This window comes from Cnephaeus nilssonii (assembly GCF_951640355.1).
Source record: "Cnephaeus nilssonii genome assembly, chromosome: 2".
Classification (NCBI taxonomy): Eukaryota; Metazoa; Chordata; class Mammalia; order Chiroptera; family Vespertilionidae; genus Cnephaeus; species Cnephaeus nilssonii.
In genome coordinates this window covers 34500138-34516417 of record NC_137073.1, presented here as the reverse complement: position 1 = coordinate 34516417, position 16280 = coordinate 34500138, and the positions used below count along the sequence as shown (strand labels likewise).

Genomic DNA, 16280 nt, shown 5'->3' with positions numbered 1-16280 from the left:
CCACCAGCAGAAAAGGGCTCCGATTTCTCCACATCCTCATCAACATTTGCTGTTTTCCTTTTTCTTTATAATAACCCTTCTCCTTGGGCATGACAATGGTACCACTTTGTGGTTTTGTTTCCCTGATGACACTGAACATTTTTCATGTGCCTGTCAGCCATATGCATATCTTCTTTGGAGAAAAGTCCTTTGATTTTTTTAAAAAAATTGGGTTATTTTTCTTCTTATTGTTGAGTTCCTTATACAGTCTGGGTACTAGACCCTTATAAGGTAGATGATTTGCAAACATGTTCTCCCATTCTGATTCTCATTATACTTTAATGGTGGGAGTCAAGAGGGCAGCGGCACGCAGGTGCCCACCCAACTCCCGAGCCCTGTGAGCCTGTGGAGTGGGTCTCACTGTGGAATCAAACAGGTTGGGGGCAGCCAGGCGTCTCTGCCCTCCCTAGGACCAGCTCCCCATTAGGCTCAGTGGGCAGTGCCCAGGGCCCACAATACAGTCAGGGGCCCAGGAAAAGTCCTAGTTTCTTTTAAAATCAAAAGGAAAAAAAATAAACTTCTAAATGGAAGAAAATGCTCTAACATATTTTCATCTTTATATCAACACATCATAAAACAGAATTTGACTTTTCTCCTTTTTTTTAAAACACATTTTTATTGATTTCAGAGAGAGAGAAAGAAACATCAATGATGACAGAGAATCATTGATTGGCTACCTCCTGCACACCCCATAACTGGGGATCGAGCCCACAATCTGGGCATGTGCCCTGACTGGAAATAGGTTCAAGGTTGATGCTCAACCATTGAGCCACGCCAGTCAGGCATAACTTCTTCTTTTAATCCTCACCCGAGGATACGGTTTTATTGATTTTAGAGGGAGACACCCACAACCTAGGTATTTCCCCGACCGGGAATCAAACCCACAAGATTTTGGTGTATAGGACGACACTCCACCTGGCCAAGGCTAACATTTTTCTTTTCTTTTTTTAAAAATATATTTTATTGATTTTTCACAGAGAGGAAGAGAGAGGAACAGAGAGCCAGAAACATCGATGAGAGAGAGATATCGACCAGCTGCCTCCTGCACACCCCCCACCGGGGGATGTGCCCGCAACCAATGCACATGCCCTTGACCGGAATCGAACCCGGGACCCTCCAGTCCGCAGACCGACGCTCCATCTACTGAGCCAAACCAGTTTCGGCTAACATTTTTCTTATAGAGGAAGGATCCCACAAAGGCAAAAGTGCCCCTGGCCCAAAATGTGGCCGTGTGTCCCTCCAGGCTCAGGCCACAAGCACTCCACTCCACCCCCGGCAGCAGACAGCAAGTCTGAGAGTATTTGATCCTCTTTTCTGAGAGGGTTCAGAAGGATTATGACTTTGAGGATATCAGACCAATCCTGTCCCGGCTCTACCACTAGCTGGGACCTTGGGCCAGTCACTATATCCTTGAACCTCAGTTTCCCCATCTGTAAAATGGAGACAGCAGCACCTGCCTCCTATGAACAGTGCTCCCCAGAATTGGGGAAGTAATGGGATGTGGCTCGGAGTTGCTCTACAGCAAGGACTGGAGTGGGGGTGGGGAAGCAGCACGGTCAGTGCCGTGGGCTCTCTGGCTCTCACTGCAGCCCGTGTCTTCATTAGGAAATGGGAGTTGAATGGGCAGCCCATAGGTCCTTTCCAGCAGGACACGTGTGTGCGGGCCTTCAGACATCTCGTACGCACGGGCACGCGTGCGCACAGATACACACACATCCTCTCCACTGACAAATACACTAGGGCCTGCTGACTTTGGCTATTGGATATTTATTGCAAACAGAACATCTGAGGTATGAGAAGCTGACCCAGACCCATGCCTGCCCCTGGCTAGGGGTGGGGCAGTCTCTCCTCAGCCCATGCCAGGCCCCCAGCACTGAGGTAGCTGCATCTTAAGCCCCCACAAGTACAATTCCCCAGGCTTGCGGGTTCCCATGCAAATCCAGGCCTGGAGGGGAAGAGGAAGGAGGAAAGGCAAACAGGAGAGGCCCCAGCTTCGATGGAAAACGCCCATACCCCCAATAAACATGTCAGCTTCTGCGGAAAGCACCTTCCTGCCTGTCCATCTCAAGAGCAGCCCAGCCGGCAGTGGGGATGGGCGGCCGGCTGCCAGGCTGGTGGTCACTGCTGCTCCAGGCAGTCCTCAGTCACTCCCTGGGCAGCCAGCTCAGCCAGCACATTCTGCAGGTAGTTGGGGTCAGGGTAGCCATGGCCTGTCACATTGCGGTCCATCTCTGTCTTGTGATGGATCTCGTTCCACACTACGGTGTCAGTCTCGCCTGTGGTGCTGGACGTCCCCACTGTGAAGATAAGTCGCCTCTTCCAGGCCACCTTTAGCAGCTCCAGGACCTGCCCCAGGAGGAGGAGGAAGAAAAGGAAGAGGAAGTGAGGGAGGAAGGAAGGGTGAACAAGCGCTGGCCTTCACAGGTTTTTCCACCCTGGGGAAGAGTTTGCCAGGCAACAAGGTGGGAGCAGCCACTGCCCTCCCCTAATTTGCCCCAGTGATAAGGATAAGGTCAGCAGCACCAGCCACCCACCAAGGTCAGCTGTGGGTTGTGTCGGTGCTGCATGCCAGGGCCTTGGTTCATTCAACATGTGCCATTAACCACCAGCAGGGTCCCTGGGAGCTGGGCCCTTTCTTCTCTCCATTTTGTTCTGTTGCCACCTTAAGTGGTGTCATCCACAGTCCCAGATGAAATCCCATCTGTGGGGGTCCCCAGCTTTTAGCTCTAACCCTGACCCCTCTGGAATGCCAACTGCTGGTCTGACAGTCCAATGGACCTCACACTGAGCACTTCCACGACTCAAGTCTTGGCCCTCCCACCTCAGACAGTGCTGCCATCTACTCAGCCCCTGACACCTGATTAGTCCCTATTTCCAAGTACATCTTGGATGAGCTTCCTTCTGTCCCTCCTCATTGAATCCAGGCCTCCCTGCTCTCTCCTATTCCTGCTGCTCTCCACGCTCAGCCACCTGGAGTCTGTCCTCTCCACAGCAGCAGGAGAGCTTTATCAAAACTAAAATCTGCAGCTCCTACAACTCTGCTGACACACCCTCACCTCATGGCATCACACAGTGCTTGCCAGTGATGGCGAACCTATGACACGCGTAGCCATTTCTGATGACACGCGGCCGCTGAGGCGGCCGCATGCCGAGGATGAAACATTTGCTGCTCCTGAGGATGAAACATTTGCGAAATAATGTTTTTTCCTCAAAGTGACACACTACCCGAGTTATGCTCAGTTTTTTTGGCGAAGTTTGACACACCAAGCTCAAAAGGTTGCCCATCACTGGCTTAGACTAAAGCCCCAGTCGCACAGGCCAGCGACCACCTTCACTCCTTGTGCAGCTCACTCCCCCTCACCCACGTGGTCCTCCTTCAGGCTCCGCACATCTTCCCAGCCTGTTCCCATCTCAAAGCTGTCACACTAGTTGTTCTGTCTCCCACAGGCAAGGAAAGTCCTCCCTCGGCTATCGGTGCAGAGGCACAGCCTGGCCCACTAGGCTGCTCGAAGACTGTCACTCCTCCCCATACCCCAGTAAGGTACGGACCCGGTACTCCCGGCACCTTGAGGATGCCCAGCCCACAGCAGGGTTCCTGGAAGGAGTGGCCTTGCCCTGGAACCAGCACTTGGGCACAGGCCTGCCAGCAGGGGGCCCTTCCCAAGGGTGGCACGGGGCTTTACCTTGCGGCCCTGGGCATTGTCAGGAAGGTAGCACTGGCGGGGAAACCCTCTGGCAGTAAACGGCTTCCCGGGGTTGGGGTGCTCAGGGCCCTGCAGGAGGAACACAGACAAGGGAGTGGGGGTGCTCTGAGAGAGGCTGACCCACTAGAGCTGCACAAAACATGCAAGGCCCAGCCTCGCCCCTCTACCCTCCTGGCTGGGGCTATTCCTAAGCTCAGTGGCCAAATAAATGGCTGCCTCTCTCAAATCCTGCCCCTAGAAGACCCAGCGTGAACATGGCTGCCCTCCCTGAGTGTGTGCTACTCCCCCTGGCACCAGAACCCCTCAGAGGCTGGACGGAGGCTCCTACTTCCTTCAGCAATCCTCCAGGCATGGGGCTCTCTGGACTGGACAGCAGGTCTGCCAGCCTTCAGGACACCCTCACTCCAGCACACAGGCCCCTCCAGTCTTCACTCTAGAAGTGGCTGGAGCAGGGCCCTGGACAGTGGCCGTGGTCTGCACAGGAGTGTGGGGCTGGCACGGCAGACAGCCCTTGCTCCGTCCTCTTCCACACAGTGACGCGTCACGTATAGCAACAAGTTTCCCTCTGGCCCTATGGTTCCAACCCTGTCTAGAACGCTTTACAATTTCACTCTCAGCCAAGGAGAAGTAGAAGTTAACCAGGGAAGAGCACATGATTAAACAAAATAGAGGGATGGGACGTCCCATCTGTGGCAGATGGGCCCCCTCAGTCTCCAGGTCCCCACTGCCTTGCATCTTTCCAAACTGCCCCAGGCTCTGAGATCAACCCTGGCCCAAGGAAGGAGGCCTGAGGGGCCAGTGCTCCTGTCTGGGTCTCCACTGGGATCCTGCAGCCTTCTGCTAGGATCTTTGTCTTGTTTCTGACATCGAGACCCAGCCCTGCCACTCCCAACCCAGCCTCATCTGGCTACTGAGCCAGTCCCTCCATCAGTCTTCACTGCTGGCACCTCCCCGTCCTGTCCTGTGGCCCCAAGAGGGTCCTGCCCCTCAACACAAGTGTTCTTCCTGTTTATACACTTGACCTTCTGCCACGTACAGATCCAGCTAAGACATCTCTGCCTCCAGGAAGCCTTCCCTATCTCAGGAAAGAGCCGAGGGCCACCTTTGCTTCCTAAGACTTGCTGTAACCCCCTGCACTCGTGCCTCCTGTTCCTGACATCCTGACAGTGCCCAGAGGACAGACTGCTGGGAGAGGGCCAATTCCAGGTAGACCCAGGAGGCTCCTCTTTGCCGGGGCCCTTACCTGAATGCCATGAGGAATGTTGTAAACTATGAGTATTGTCCCGCAGTCCTCGTGGCCAGGGAGGGACACCTGGAAGCTGAACACCTCCATCTTCCCCCGAGGCTGGGTCCCAGTTTTCTCTCCATAGATGGTTTTGCAGGAAGGACACTGTAAACTTCCATCCTGAGACAAGGCAGAACGCCACACACTGAGCTGGAGGCCCTGAGGGAGCACCTAGGCACCGCCACCCACCATCTAGATGGGAAGGAGGCCTGCAGGGGGACAGGTCGGCTGACATCACACATCGGGTCTGGGCATGTGGCCCAACGCCCAGGCAGCCTCCTCACACAGAAACCTGATTCCAACAGCTTCCTTAGAAAGACAAGTTTTGTACCAGAAACTCGTTATGTAATTTTCATTAAAGGAGATTGGCATCAGGTAGAAAAATCAGGTTTATGAACAAAAGACCCCACAGTCTAATCACATTTCAAGTCAAACAAGAAACCCTGTGACTGATCAACAGTTGGTGCTGGCACCCTGCTGGAACAGGACACACAGGGATACTGTGGAGAAAGGCCAAGCCACGTCTGAAGGTCTGCCACGTCTCAGTCCTCTCCGTCCTCCCAACCTCTGTCCACTCTGGCTGAACGCCACTGAAGGAAGAGCAGCCAGACATCACCCGCCACCCCCAGCCCCCAACCCCATCCTGTTGCAGGGAAGGGGCTGCCTCTGAGCACACCCCAGGTCCTTCACAAGGCAGCTAGTCACCTGCTCAGACGCAGCATGACCAGACAGGCCCCCCCGGCCCCCACCCTGGGTCAGCATGTAGGCACCTTGTTCCCATTGCAGTACATGGCCAGCAGGCAGAGCAGGTGGAAGGCATGACTACACTTGGTGAGGCGGCCCACAGCCACTGGTCCAATGGTCACGCTGTTGGTCACGTCACTGTACCCAGACGCCATGGACAGTTTCTCCATACAGATGATGCAGTCCTGGAGGGGGACCAAACACAGGCAACGTTCACCAAAACAGACACTGCACCCAGAGGCGAGACTTGTAGGAAAAGGCCTTCATCTGCTGACCTGCCAGAGTTACAGTCAAAGTCAATTCAACAGTCATTTGTTCCAGAGGCTGGGAACAGATGAGTCACTGGGATCTGTGCCCTCAGGGGCTTACCCGAGTCGGAGAAAGGACAGACAGCACTGAGCCGGGGCCAGTGCAGGAACAGAAGGGGAGGCCAACACAGCGGCAGAAACAGCCAGATGGAGAGGAAGAAGAGAGGAAAGGCCCTCCACGCTGGGTTTTCAAGGAAAAGGGGAACTTGTTGGATGGGTAAGAGTGGGAATGGACGTTCCGGCTACAGGGAAGAGAATGATCTGAAGCATGAACCAGCGTACAGTCTGGTAGCACCTATAGGGGCAGGGTGAACAGGGTGTAGATGAGACAAGATAGGCGAGGATCAGATCCCAGAAGCTTCTGATCATGCCCAGGAGTTGGGGCTTTGTCTTATAGATCAGGCCTCATGGAGAGGTTTTTAGCAGGTTTGTAGCACAAGGGCAAAGAGAAAGACAAATTAGTGCTGTGAAGTGGGAACAGAGAGGACTGGAGGGAGGATGGGAGACACAAGGATGCCTTTCAGGCTTCTGTCTTAACCCTTTACCAACCTTACGTTTCTCACATACTCGACTTGCAGGAGAAACAGGCCAGTGAAGAGCCCTCGGTTCTGTTCTGGAAGGACTGACATTTAGCCCACCTCTTCCAGATGCTCAGGACTCTCCATTCACATCAGAGAAAAGTGGCACTCATGGCCCCTCCAGGTGGCTCAGCAGAGAGAGGTTTGGGTCCTATTGACGGCTTTAACAGGGTCTGGTAGGCCCTGTTAATTACAGGCACCCTGACCAGCTCTCCCATAGCTAAGGGGTAGGACTGCTCTCTGGACAAGGCCACTTCCCTTCTACACCAGCGTCAACCTCGGGGAGTGGGGCAGGCTCTCCTATTCCTTGTCTCCTGGACCCCCAACCCCCAGGATGGCACCGGGCTACACAGAGGCCTGTACAGCAAGCGAGGAGCTCTGCTCAGGATCACACTTGTTTGTGACAAAGCTAAGATTGAAATCTAAGTTTCAAAAGCTACCGCCGCCTCACTTGGTAAGGCCTGCCTCATGGGGATACTGGGAGATTAAACCCAAGGGCCAGGGCACGGTGCAGGCATTGGAGGTGCCCTTCTAGCAGAGGCCAGGTTGGCGGCCTTCTCGTCTGGAGCTGCCCCTTGTGTCTAAACAAAACTACAAGCAGCTTGGCTCCTGTGCACCTACCTCATCTGGGGCAGTCTTCAGCTCTTCGGTATAGTTCCTTATCACCTGCTCAGGCTCTGGCTTTGGAGTCCCTCCTAGAAGAGAAGAACATCAGCAGTGTCCCAGGGAGTATGAACTGGAGATGCGGAAACCACAGGGAAAGGAGGACAAGGGAGAAGTCCAAGCTGCCAGGAGGGATGGTAGAGGGCTGAGACAGGAACATCAGCATGCAAGAGGAGAGACCTGGAGCCAGGCGCACAACACTCTGCTTGGCTGAGCCCTATCCAGGCCCACACACCGGGAGCCGAGCCCCAGGAGCCCCGGAGGCAGAGGAAGAGGAGCAGAGGCAGCAGCTGGTCACAGCCCTCAGGTCCCTGTGCACATTCGGTCAGGAAACCAGACCCAGGATCCTTGGAGGACATGCGGAAAGTCAAACAGCAGTTTTTAGAACAAACTACTCTGGAGCGTGTGCTGGCAGTGTTATTTCACTCGTTTCATTATTCTTATACTAAAGTCTCGGTAAGAGAAGTTTTAAGAGGTGAGTGTGTAGCGGGTGCCTACCCTGTGAGCGTCTGTGTGCACGCTGACAGCAGACGACGGCCACACTGACACTGTCACAACAAGCTGCCAAATCTCCTGAGTCTGTCCCGGACTGTGGAATCTTAGTGACACACCTACTCGGTTCCTAAGGCGAGTGATCTGGGAAGCAGCCAAGGTATACAGCAGGAAGGGTGCCCTGGCCGCCCGCTCCTCTCAAAACCGCCCACTCCGCTGTGCACACGAACAAGAGGCTGGGCGGGGAGCCCTGCACCCACACAAACACTGACCCTGTACCAACAGGCCTCACCCAAGGACAAGAGGGAATCCGTACAGCCGGGGGGCTTGTCCAGACAGACAGCGGCAGAACCAGAGAGAACGGTAGCAAAGCCTGTGCGAGAGCAGAGAGGAGGGGCCAGGGAGACCAGGGCAACTTGGGAACACAGTCCTGCAGGGCTCCTCGTCCTGCCTCAAGGTCACTGGGGAGCTCCTAGCCTCCAACACCAAAGGGCTGTGGCTTGAACCCAAGCTCATGGCCATCAGCTTGTGGCTGCAAAGACTTACAGGCTTGAGGCTTCAAAAGCTGAGCTCCCTCTAGACCAGAGGCCAGGTGATGGTTGTGAGGGGAGCAGATAGGCTGGGGTCAGGCAATGTCTGGCTCTTATGCTGGGACCAAATCATGCTACCCAAGTCTCAGTTACCTCGTCTAAAAAGTGGAGACCTAATACCGACCAAAGCCGATGGCTGTAAAGGCATTAACTGTTATTACCTGAAAGGCAGCTGCTGGCAAAGAATACCATACTCTACATGCCCCCCCACACACACATACACACATACCAACAGGCCCCCTCTCCCCCCACACATACACAGACACTCACAAACTCTGAGGACCTGACTGGTGAGAAAGCCAGGCCAAAGCACAATGACCACCAACTTGGTGGCTGTCCTGGTATCGGAGACTCTACTCACATTTGTGGGAGGAGCCTCTCAGAAAAACCTGTGGCTACAGACCAGTCTCCAGATGAGCTTAGGACCCCATCCACCAGGACTAGTCACTGGCCCACTTCTGGTGAGGCGCAGCTCAGCATCCCATTCCCCACCTACCCGCCCTGGCCCAGGCAGCCTCTCAGAACTGAAGGTAGCTTTCCACGAGCCACATTTCTCCAAGGGAGCCAGCCAACCCCATGAAAGGGACATGTGAGCCCAAGAAGGCCAGGTCTGCCAAGAGCAGACGTGTTCTTTCAAGACAAACCCGAGTGCCTCGGGAAGCTGCTGGCCTGCCCTGCCCACAGACCTGTCTGTCTCCACCTCCAAGGAGAGTAAGAACTGGACTGGAGTCAGGACCTGAGCCTGCCCGGACTGCTGGGGGTGAGGGTGGGAGTGGGGTGGGGCTGGGTAGGTAAAGCCCTGCCCCCTCCCTGGGCCTTTCATCTGTCCTGTGGGGTGCCGGTTAGACAGGCGGTGGGCATGATCAGAGCAGCCATCCCACTATGTGCCAGGTGCTTCCTGTGTATACCGTCTACTCCTCCCACAACCAATCTGCTAAGTAGGAGGCACCGGCTCACGAATGGAGGAGACACCTGTGTGAGTTCACAAAGCTGGTGAGTGCTGGAACAAGACAAAAACCCAGGACCGGCTGAGCCAGGCTGTGCTCCCTGCTCACATCATCCCGAAGGTCACTGGCTCTCAGCAGTCCATGCTTCCCTGGGCCCATGATGGAGCTGGAGCCACAAACGGCTTTAGAAATGAGAGGTTTAGAACTTCTCACCCAAGTCTTGTTAAAACTCACAGTGGTTCTGAAACCACTTCTCCAGCAGGGTGATGGGCAGGGCGGTGGTCATAGGGGACCCCTGTGAAGTAGACCCACCCGGGGGGCCAGACAGGTCTGGGGGCCTTTCCTGAGACACACACTGGCCCCAGGGAAGGGACAGAGTTATCTCTCATCCTGAACCAGGCCTCACCCCCCACCTGTGTTTACAAAGTCACAGTCCGTAAAAACAGGCCGCTTGCCATCTGTGCCAGGGAGACAGGACCTGAACTCGGGGACTGCAGGAGAAGGACTTAGATTCCCAAGGGGCCACCTCTGCTGCTGAGGGCAGGGAGAAGGGCTCGGAGCCCACGTTCCCAGCAGGTGAAGGAAGCGGAGAAGGGCCATGGGAGCCAGAGAAGAGCAACTGATGCGGAAGTCAGAGGCAGCAAGACTTGGAGGTGGCCGAGCAGAGGCCAGAGAGTATTTGTGAGCAGAAACTACCTTTCATGGACATTTTCCTCAATCTCTTAACTGAGCTGTGACTTTTAGAGGCCAGACAGGAGGCGGGAGGACTGGCAGGCTGGGGTGCGTGGCTAAGACACACAGGGAGTCCGATGGCTGACATCAGAATACTCGTCATGCCTACACGGGGTGCGAGATCAGACATGCAGAGGGGAGAAACATTAGGAGAAGTCAATTGGTGCGTGACGTCCATAAACCCCAGCTGAGTCCAGGTGGCACTGTGAACGGCCATCAGGACCCACTGGTCTCCCTGGAGAATCTGGCGGCTTGAGGCTGGCAGAGCAAAGCTCCAGGCAAGCCAGTGAGATGCCTGGCTCATTGGAGTCCTGGCCCCAAGTTCCACAGGTGTCTATCCAAGCAACTGATCAGCTTGCACCCAGACATGCAGGAGGGTGAGGCCATTTGCTTCAGGAGGACAGAGGTCAGAATGCCACCCCAGGAAGCCTCCTGAGCAGTTCCAGGTGGCGTCTCCCCATGCCAGGCACGGAGAAAGAGCAGAAGGGTAACATGGAAGGGTGCAGCCAAGCTAAAAACATGGAGGGGCTCTCAAGCTCACAATCCTCCCCATGTTCTCCCTGCACACCCCCTCAGCTCCCAGTCACTGCCTCCAGGAGGCACTGTATGCTTTCTGTGCCCTATCCGGACTGTCTAGGTCAGCAGTCGCCAACCGGAGGTCCGAAAGGCTGGCGACCGCTGGTCTAGGTGGCTTCAGTGCCATTGCTGGGATGGGCAAGCAGGAAAGCGGACCCTGAGCCTACTCCCCAACAAAGGTGTCCCCATGGCCCAGGGGACTGCTCCTCTAGAGCAGCACAAGTCCTAAGCCATGGCTTCCGCTTCTGTAACCTCAGCCGAGGCTTAAACCGCCCTTCGGCCCTGGGTGGGCATGTCCACAGGGGGAGGGGGCTGAAAAGGCAGCCCAGCTGAGATGGATGTCCATTCTTGTCATACTGCCTGATGCCTGCAGGGGGAGGCCTCACTCAGCCAGGTGCTCCACCTGTCCTACCCGTCTCCTAACTGACCCTCATCCCACACTGCTCCCTTAGCACTTCCTGGAACATAGCATGACCTCCTATTGGAGTGGCTATTCCCGCCACCCTCTCAGCCTATTCTGCCGTCCACAGCACCACCTCCCCAATCCCTCCGGTCCTCAGTCTAGCTCAAAAGCACCTCCTCCCGAGGGGAGCTCTGGGCTTCTCCTTGAGTACCTCCCTGAGTGTGGCATTCTGGGTGCTCAGAATCCGGCTAGGGAGCTGGGCGCAGCCTGGGGGAGGAAGTGGAGATTTTGGACCTGCCGGGCCCCATTTCCCCACCTAGCAAGGCCAACAGAGCTGCCCACTCCAGAGGCAATTCAGAGGGGTAAGGTGACACCTGGCCTTGGGATCCATCATGCCAGCCACTGTGGCATCTACCCCTGGGGACACCAGTCCCCAAGAGGCCAAGCACGATCAACGCTCCTGCCCTCTTCAAGGCAGGACCCATTCTCCTGAATTCAAGTTGCAGACACAGGTCTCCACTTAGAAGCCTGCAGAGGTCTGCCTTCTTGTGAAAAAGTGGGAAAGCAGCATGTAGTGAACAGAATGGTCAGGGGACACCAAGGTGGACCATCATATCTTCCCCAACAGCAAGGGCTCGGGACATCCACCCAAAGTCCTAACATCCCCAAATAACTGTAACCGCTCAGACAGCCACAGCTTTCTTCCGCTCATCTGATCTGTCAGAGCCCCCGATATTGCAGGCCTTTAGACAGGCAGATGTGTGAACACCCATTTCTGGCACCAAAGATCCGCCTTCGTCCAGTGACCAGCTCAGGGTTCAAGCCCAGCACCCCTCCTCCCTGGATGACTGGTCTTGGGCAGGTTGTAGCAGCATAAAATGTAGATACTCCTCCTCCCTCCCAGGGTGGGAACCTAGCCCCAGCATCACCCACTCCCCAAAAGAGAGGTCCGGGCCATGCCTGAGGCACTCCTGGCCTGACCTGGAGGTGGCTCCTCTGTGGACCTCCTCCGCCAGTGCAGAGGGGCACACAGTCCAACGTGGCCACTTGTTTGTAAACCTACCTGCACAAGCCTGTGTCTAAGTGCTCAGCTCACTGCAGCCGTGCCTGAATCCATACTCCCAAACCCATAAACATAGTCCAGGCTGAGAGAACACTCTCCAGACCCTGCTTCTGGGGGGCTGGCCTGGGATCTCTTGTTCCCCGGCGCCCTAAACAATGGTCCCAACAACAGGTATGAGCCAGAGGCTTGCATTCAGGGTAGGTGGCGTCTGACCATAGACTCCAATCCAGTCTCTACTCTTTTCTAGCTGGGACCAAGTTCCTGAACCTTTGGGGTCTGTTTCCCCAATAAGTAAAGTGAAGGTTAAAATACCCACTTACTTCCAGGATTGCTCTGAGAGTCAAGGCAAGGGGAGACATTGAGAACAGTTTTAGGTACTTTCGCTGTAGCATTTTTGCCATAAACATTTCACTGCATAACTAATTGGACATTAGGCAATTCTGCCATAAAAAAACACAAAATCATGACAAAAGAGGGACATTAAAAAGGAATAACATTAAAAATATATATTGTGAAATATAAAATATTTGACTACCTGTGTGTGTGTGTGTGTGTGTGTGTGTGTGTGTGTGTGTTAATCCTCACCTGAGGTCATTCTTTCCATTGCTCTTTCAAAGAGGGAGGGAGGGAGGGAGGGAGGGAGGGAGGGAGGGAGGGAGGGAGGGAGGGAAGAGAGAGAGAGAGAGAGAGAGAGAGAAACATTGATGTGAGAGACACACATCAACAGATTGCCTCCCACATGCGCCCCATCCAGAGGGCAGGGAGGAAACCTGCAACTCAGGTACGTGCCCTTCACCGGAAATTGAACCCGTGACACTTTGGTGTGTGGGCCAGTGCTTTAACCACTAAACACACCAGCCAGGGCCATCTGACTACACCTTTAAAATGTGTGCAGGTTCATCAGGTACAAGCCACAGAATAAAATCAGGTACTGCACCAATACCTGATTTTATTCTGTGGCTTGTACCTGAGCACTTGTCTTTGTCCTATGGGAAATGTGGTTCAACTCTCTTTCTCTACCCAATGTTGTGTGTTCCAAAATAAGAAACCAACTATCTCTCGGGGGAAATCATCGTCATCTGGAAGAAATGCTATTTTAACCACCACTATATTTAAGTTCTTTTGTCAATGGAGAAATAAACCAACTAAACAAAAAAGAAACCAAACCAACCAAAAACAAAATAAAAAATGTCAACCAGTTATTTTACCTTTTTTATGGCAAAACTGCCTTATGGCCAAATAGTTAGGTGGCAAAAATGTCTGTAGTAAAGATGCTACGGTTCTCGACTCAAGAGTAGAAGAAAGGGAGCTAGAGCTACTCAATACCCAGACCACTTCTGGAGGTTCTTATAAACATGTGTGTTAAAGCCTTAGTGATTACAGAGAGGACTGGAGCCATGTAACGTGCAGGCCAAGACTGTTCACCCACAACTTTCTCCAACAAGACTGCCACCAAACACATGCACTCACGCACGTGCATGCACACACATGCACGCAGGCGCGCACGCACACACACAAGTCTGACTCATATATGGCAGCTGATGCCACAAGAAGACCTAAACTGAGCAGGAACTTTCTAGTCACCATCTTTGCTCACTGTTCTCTGTTCTAGCAGAGGGTTAATGGCTGAACAGCTGAAGCTGGTGCCAGAGGGCCTGCAGCCCCACTCTCCCATCTCCTATTACCTTCCTGACTGGTCCTTCCATTTCCTTCAAGGGCTCTTCTTCCCAGTGTCCCACCCATGGTCCCTGTAAGCTCACACACTTCCATGGGGGGAAGAGGCCATCCCGAACTGCTTGTCTGAGTTGCACATCCAAACTCCCACTGCCTCTAGGCCAGTTCCATCTATCTATACCAGCCATTGCGCCCTTCCCCTCCCAGTGTTCCCACCAGACTCAGGAGCAGCACAGTGTAACAGCTGAAAGGCTAGATTCTGAGGACAGAATGCTTGAAGCTGCATCCCAGCTCTCCAAGAAGAGGGTGGCTGATCTAGAGAAGTTTTGGAATTCTCTGAGCCTCAGTTTCCTCAGTGTAAAATGGGAATAAAGTTCCCACCTCACAGAGCTCTGATTGGGATGAAGTGAATCAACACACATACAAAGCTTCTAGTGAACCCTCACTAATAATTTCTTACAGCACTGTCATCAGCAGCTGTACACGAGGCCTCGTTCTAGCCCTTCTCTCTCACAATCAGGTCCATCACCAAGTCAGAGCTCTTACCTCCATCCCACTGTCACGGCACTACTGGGGCCTTGGCTGGCTTACCTGGGGCATGAAGTCAGGCTCCACAAGGGTCTCCCTGCCTCCAGGACTGTCTTCCCCATGTTATCACAGCAACTCACCTAACACATACACTCCACTGATCTTATTCCCCTGTTTTGATCTTTAAATGACGAAAGGTTCACTACATTGAGTCTACCTTTCTAGAGCACTTTATATTTCTCATAAGGTAAAAAATAACTTTCAGTGCCTCCATAACATCTGTAAAAAGAACTTAAAAAACAGTTCCAAGAGGTATGGTTAACAAAAGATCTAGCTAGACACAAAAGCCACTTATTCATAATGTCACTCTAGCCAAAATAGTTCAAAATAGTTTCCCAGAGGCCCCTTTAAGGAAATGCCTAATGCATTTCAGGATAGGAATGTGATTCTTGAAACATAATTCAAGATGATGTGAAAATTTAAAAGATGGCACCTGGCCCAGGAGCTTAGTTGGTTAGAGCATCGTCCTTGGTCAGGACACATACAAGAATCCTATATAATAATCCTATATAATAAAAGGCTAATATGCAAATCAACAGAACGACAAAACGACCGGTTGCTATGATGCGCAATGACCACCAGGGGGGCAGACACTCAATGCAAGAGGTGGCCCCTGGTGGTCAGTGTGCTCCCATAGGGAGAGTGCCACTCAGCAAGAAGCCAGGCTCATGGCTGGTGAATGCAGAGGTGGTGGCGGGAGCCTCTCCCACCTCCATGGCAGCGCTAAGACTGTCTGACTGCCAGGCCTAAGCCGTCAGGTCAGTCAGACATCCCCCGAGAGGGCGCAGGCTGGGTTGAGGGACCCCCCCCCCCCCCCCCCCGCATGAGTGCACGAATTTCATGTACCAGGCCTCCAGTCAACCAATAAAGACAAATAGGTGGAGCAACAAACTAATGTTTCCCTCTCTCTCTCTGTCCCTCACCCCCCTAAAAATTAATAAATTAAAAAGAATTTTTTTTTTTTTAATTTTAAAGATAGGGAAAGGTCCACACCAGGGCACCCACCCCTGAAGAGAGAAAGGAAGGGTACCCCAGGCTCACTCACCAGGTGTATGCCATCACTGACAAGAGGCACTGCCCCCTCAAAGGAGCCCTTTTGGGTTTCCATGAGAACACAGAGGGTAACAACCCTCACCCCACAATCTCCTCCCACTGCCCCTAAATCTTGCCAAACACAGTCTGTTCCAGAGCCTAGAGCCCGAGAGCAGCATGCCTACCTGCAAGGGCTTGCTGGACCCTGCTGGGCTTCGGCATCTGCACGGGCACAGTGGTGGGGATGCTCCCAGGGTTGCTCCCAGGACCGCTGGGCATGGAGGCACTTGGGGAGAAGAGAGCAAAGTTTAGTGTGTGGAGCCGACTTAGTAGAAAGGAGAGTCAGAGAAACACCAGTTAGAGACACACTGGTGCTGCTGAGGCCCCCTCACAGTTTCACTTTTCACAGCTGCTTCTGTGTGAGTGAGGGCTTCTGCTTTTTTCTTTTTTTAATTAAAGATCTGATTAAGAGTATCTGAAAAGAGGAGCAAAGAAATCTGAATTTCACCACTCTCAGACCCAAACTAACCTATAGCATCTGAGTACTTCAAAATGTTAAGCGCAGAGCCTGGTCCACCATCACTTCCTCTGCAAAAATCACGTGACAAGAATCAAACTTCAGGCCAGGCAGCGACTGCTGGGGTATGAGGTCTCATCATTTAAAAAAAAAGCTTTAACTGTCAAAAAATATTTTCCTGGCAAATCCAGACTCCGAAGACAAAAAATTTTGAGCTTGCTAGCTTCATAAAAAGGAGAGCTCTATGATAGCTGTAGAAGGAAAATCCAGCAGAAGCCACTCTAACAAGTGATCAAAGCCAACATCGCCAGTAATATGACCAATCAGTATCAGGAACCCCAAGGA

At 53.2% G+C, this 16280-nt stretch overlaps 1 protein-coding gene across 5 annotated transcripts in view; it reads right to left on the bottom strand.

The window, feature by feature from the left end:
* Positions 1 to 716: 716 nt before the first annotated feature.
* Positions 717 to 16280, bottom strand: part of DTX2 (deltex E3 ubiquitin ligase 2) — a 35992-nt gene continuing 20428 nt past the window's right edge. For 3 of the 5 annotated variants that reach the window (XM_079788415.1, XM_079788417.1, XM_079788416.1), the window contains 7 exons: positions 15604 to 15704; positions 10047 to 10187; positions 7280 to 7353; positions 5799 to 5957; positions 4987 to 5148; positions 3723 to 3812; positions 717 to 2385 (listed from right to left, as the gene is read on the bottom strand). In XM_079788415.1, coding sequence (XP_079644541.1) covers positions 2158 to 2385; positions 3723 to 3812; positions 4987 to 5148; positions 5799 to 5957; positions 7280 to 7353; positions 10047 to 10187; positions 15604 to 15704 — 955 coding nt within the window. In that variant the 3' untranslated portion in view covers positions 717 to 2157. The remainder of the gene's footprint in view (positions 2386 to 3722; positions 3813 to 4986; positions 5149 to 5798; positions 5958 to 7279; positions 7354 to 10046; positions 10188 to 15603; positions 15705 to 16280) is intronic. The other 2 variants (XM_079788418.1, XM_079788419.1) reach the window with 2 other exon arrangements.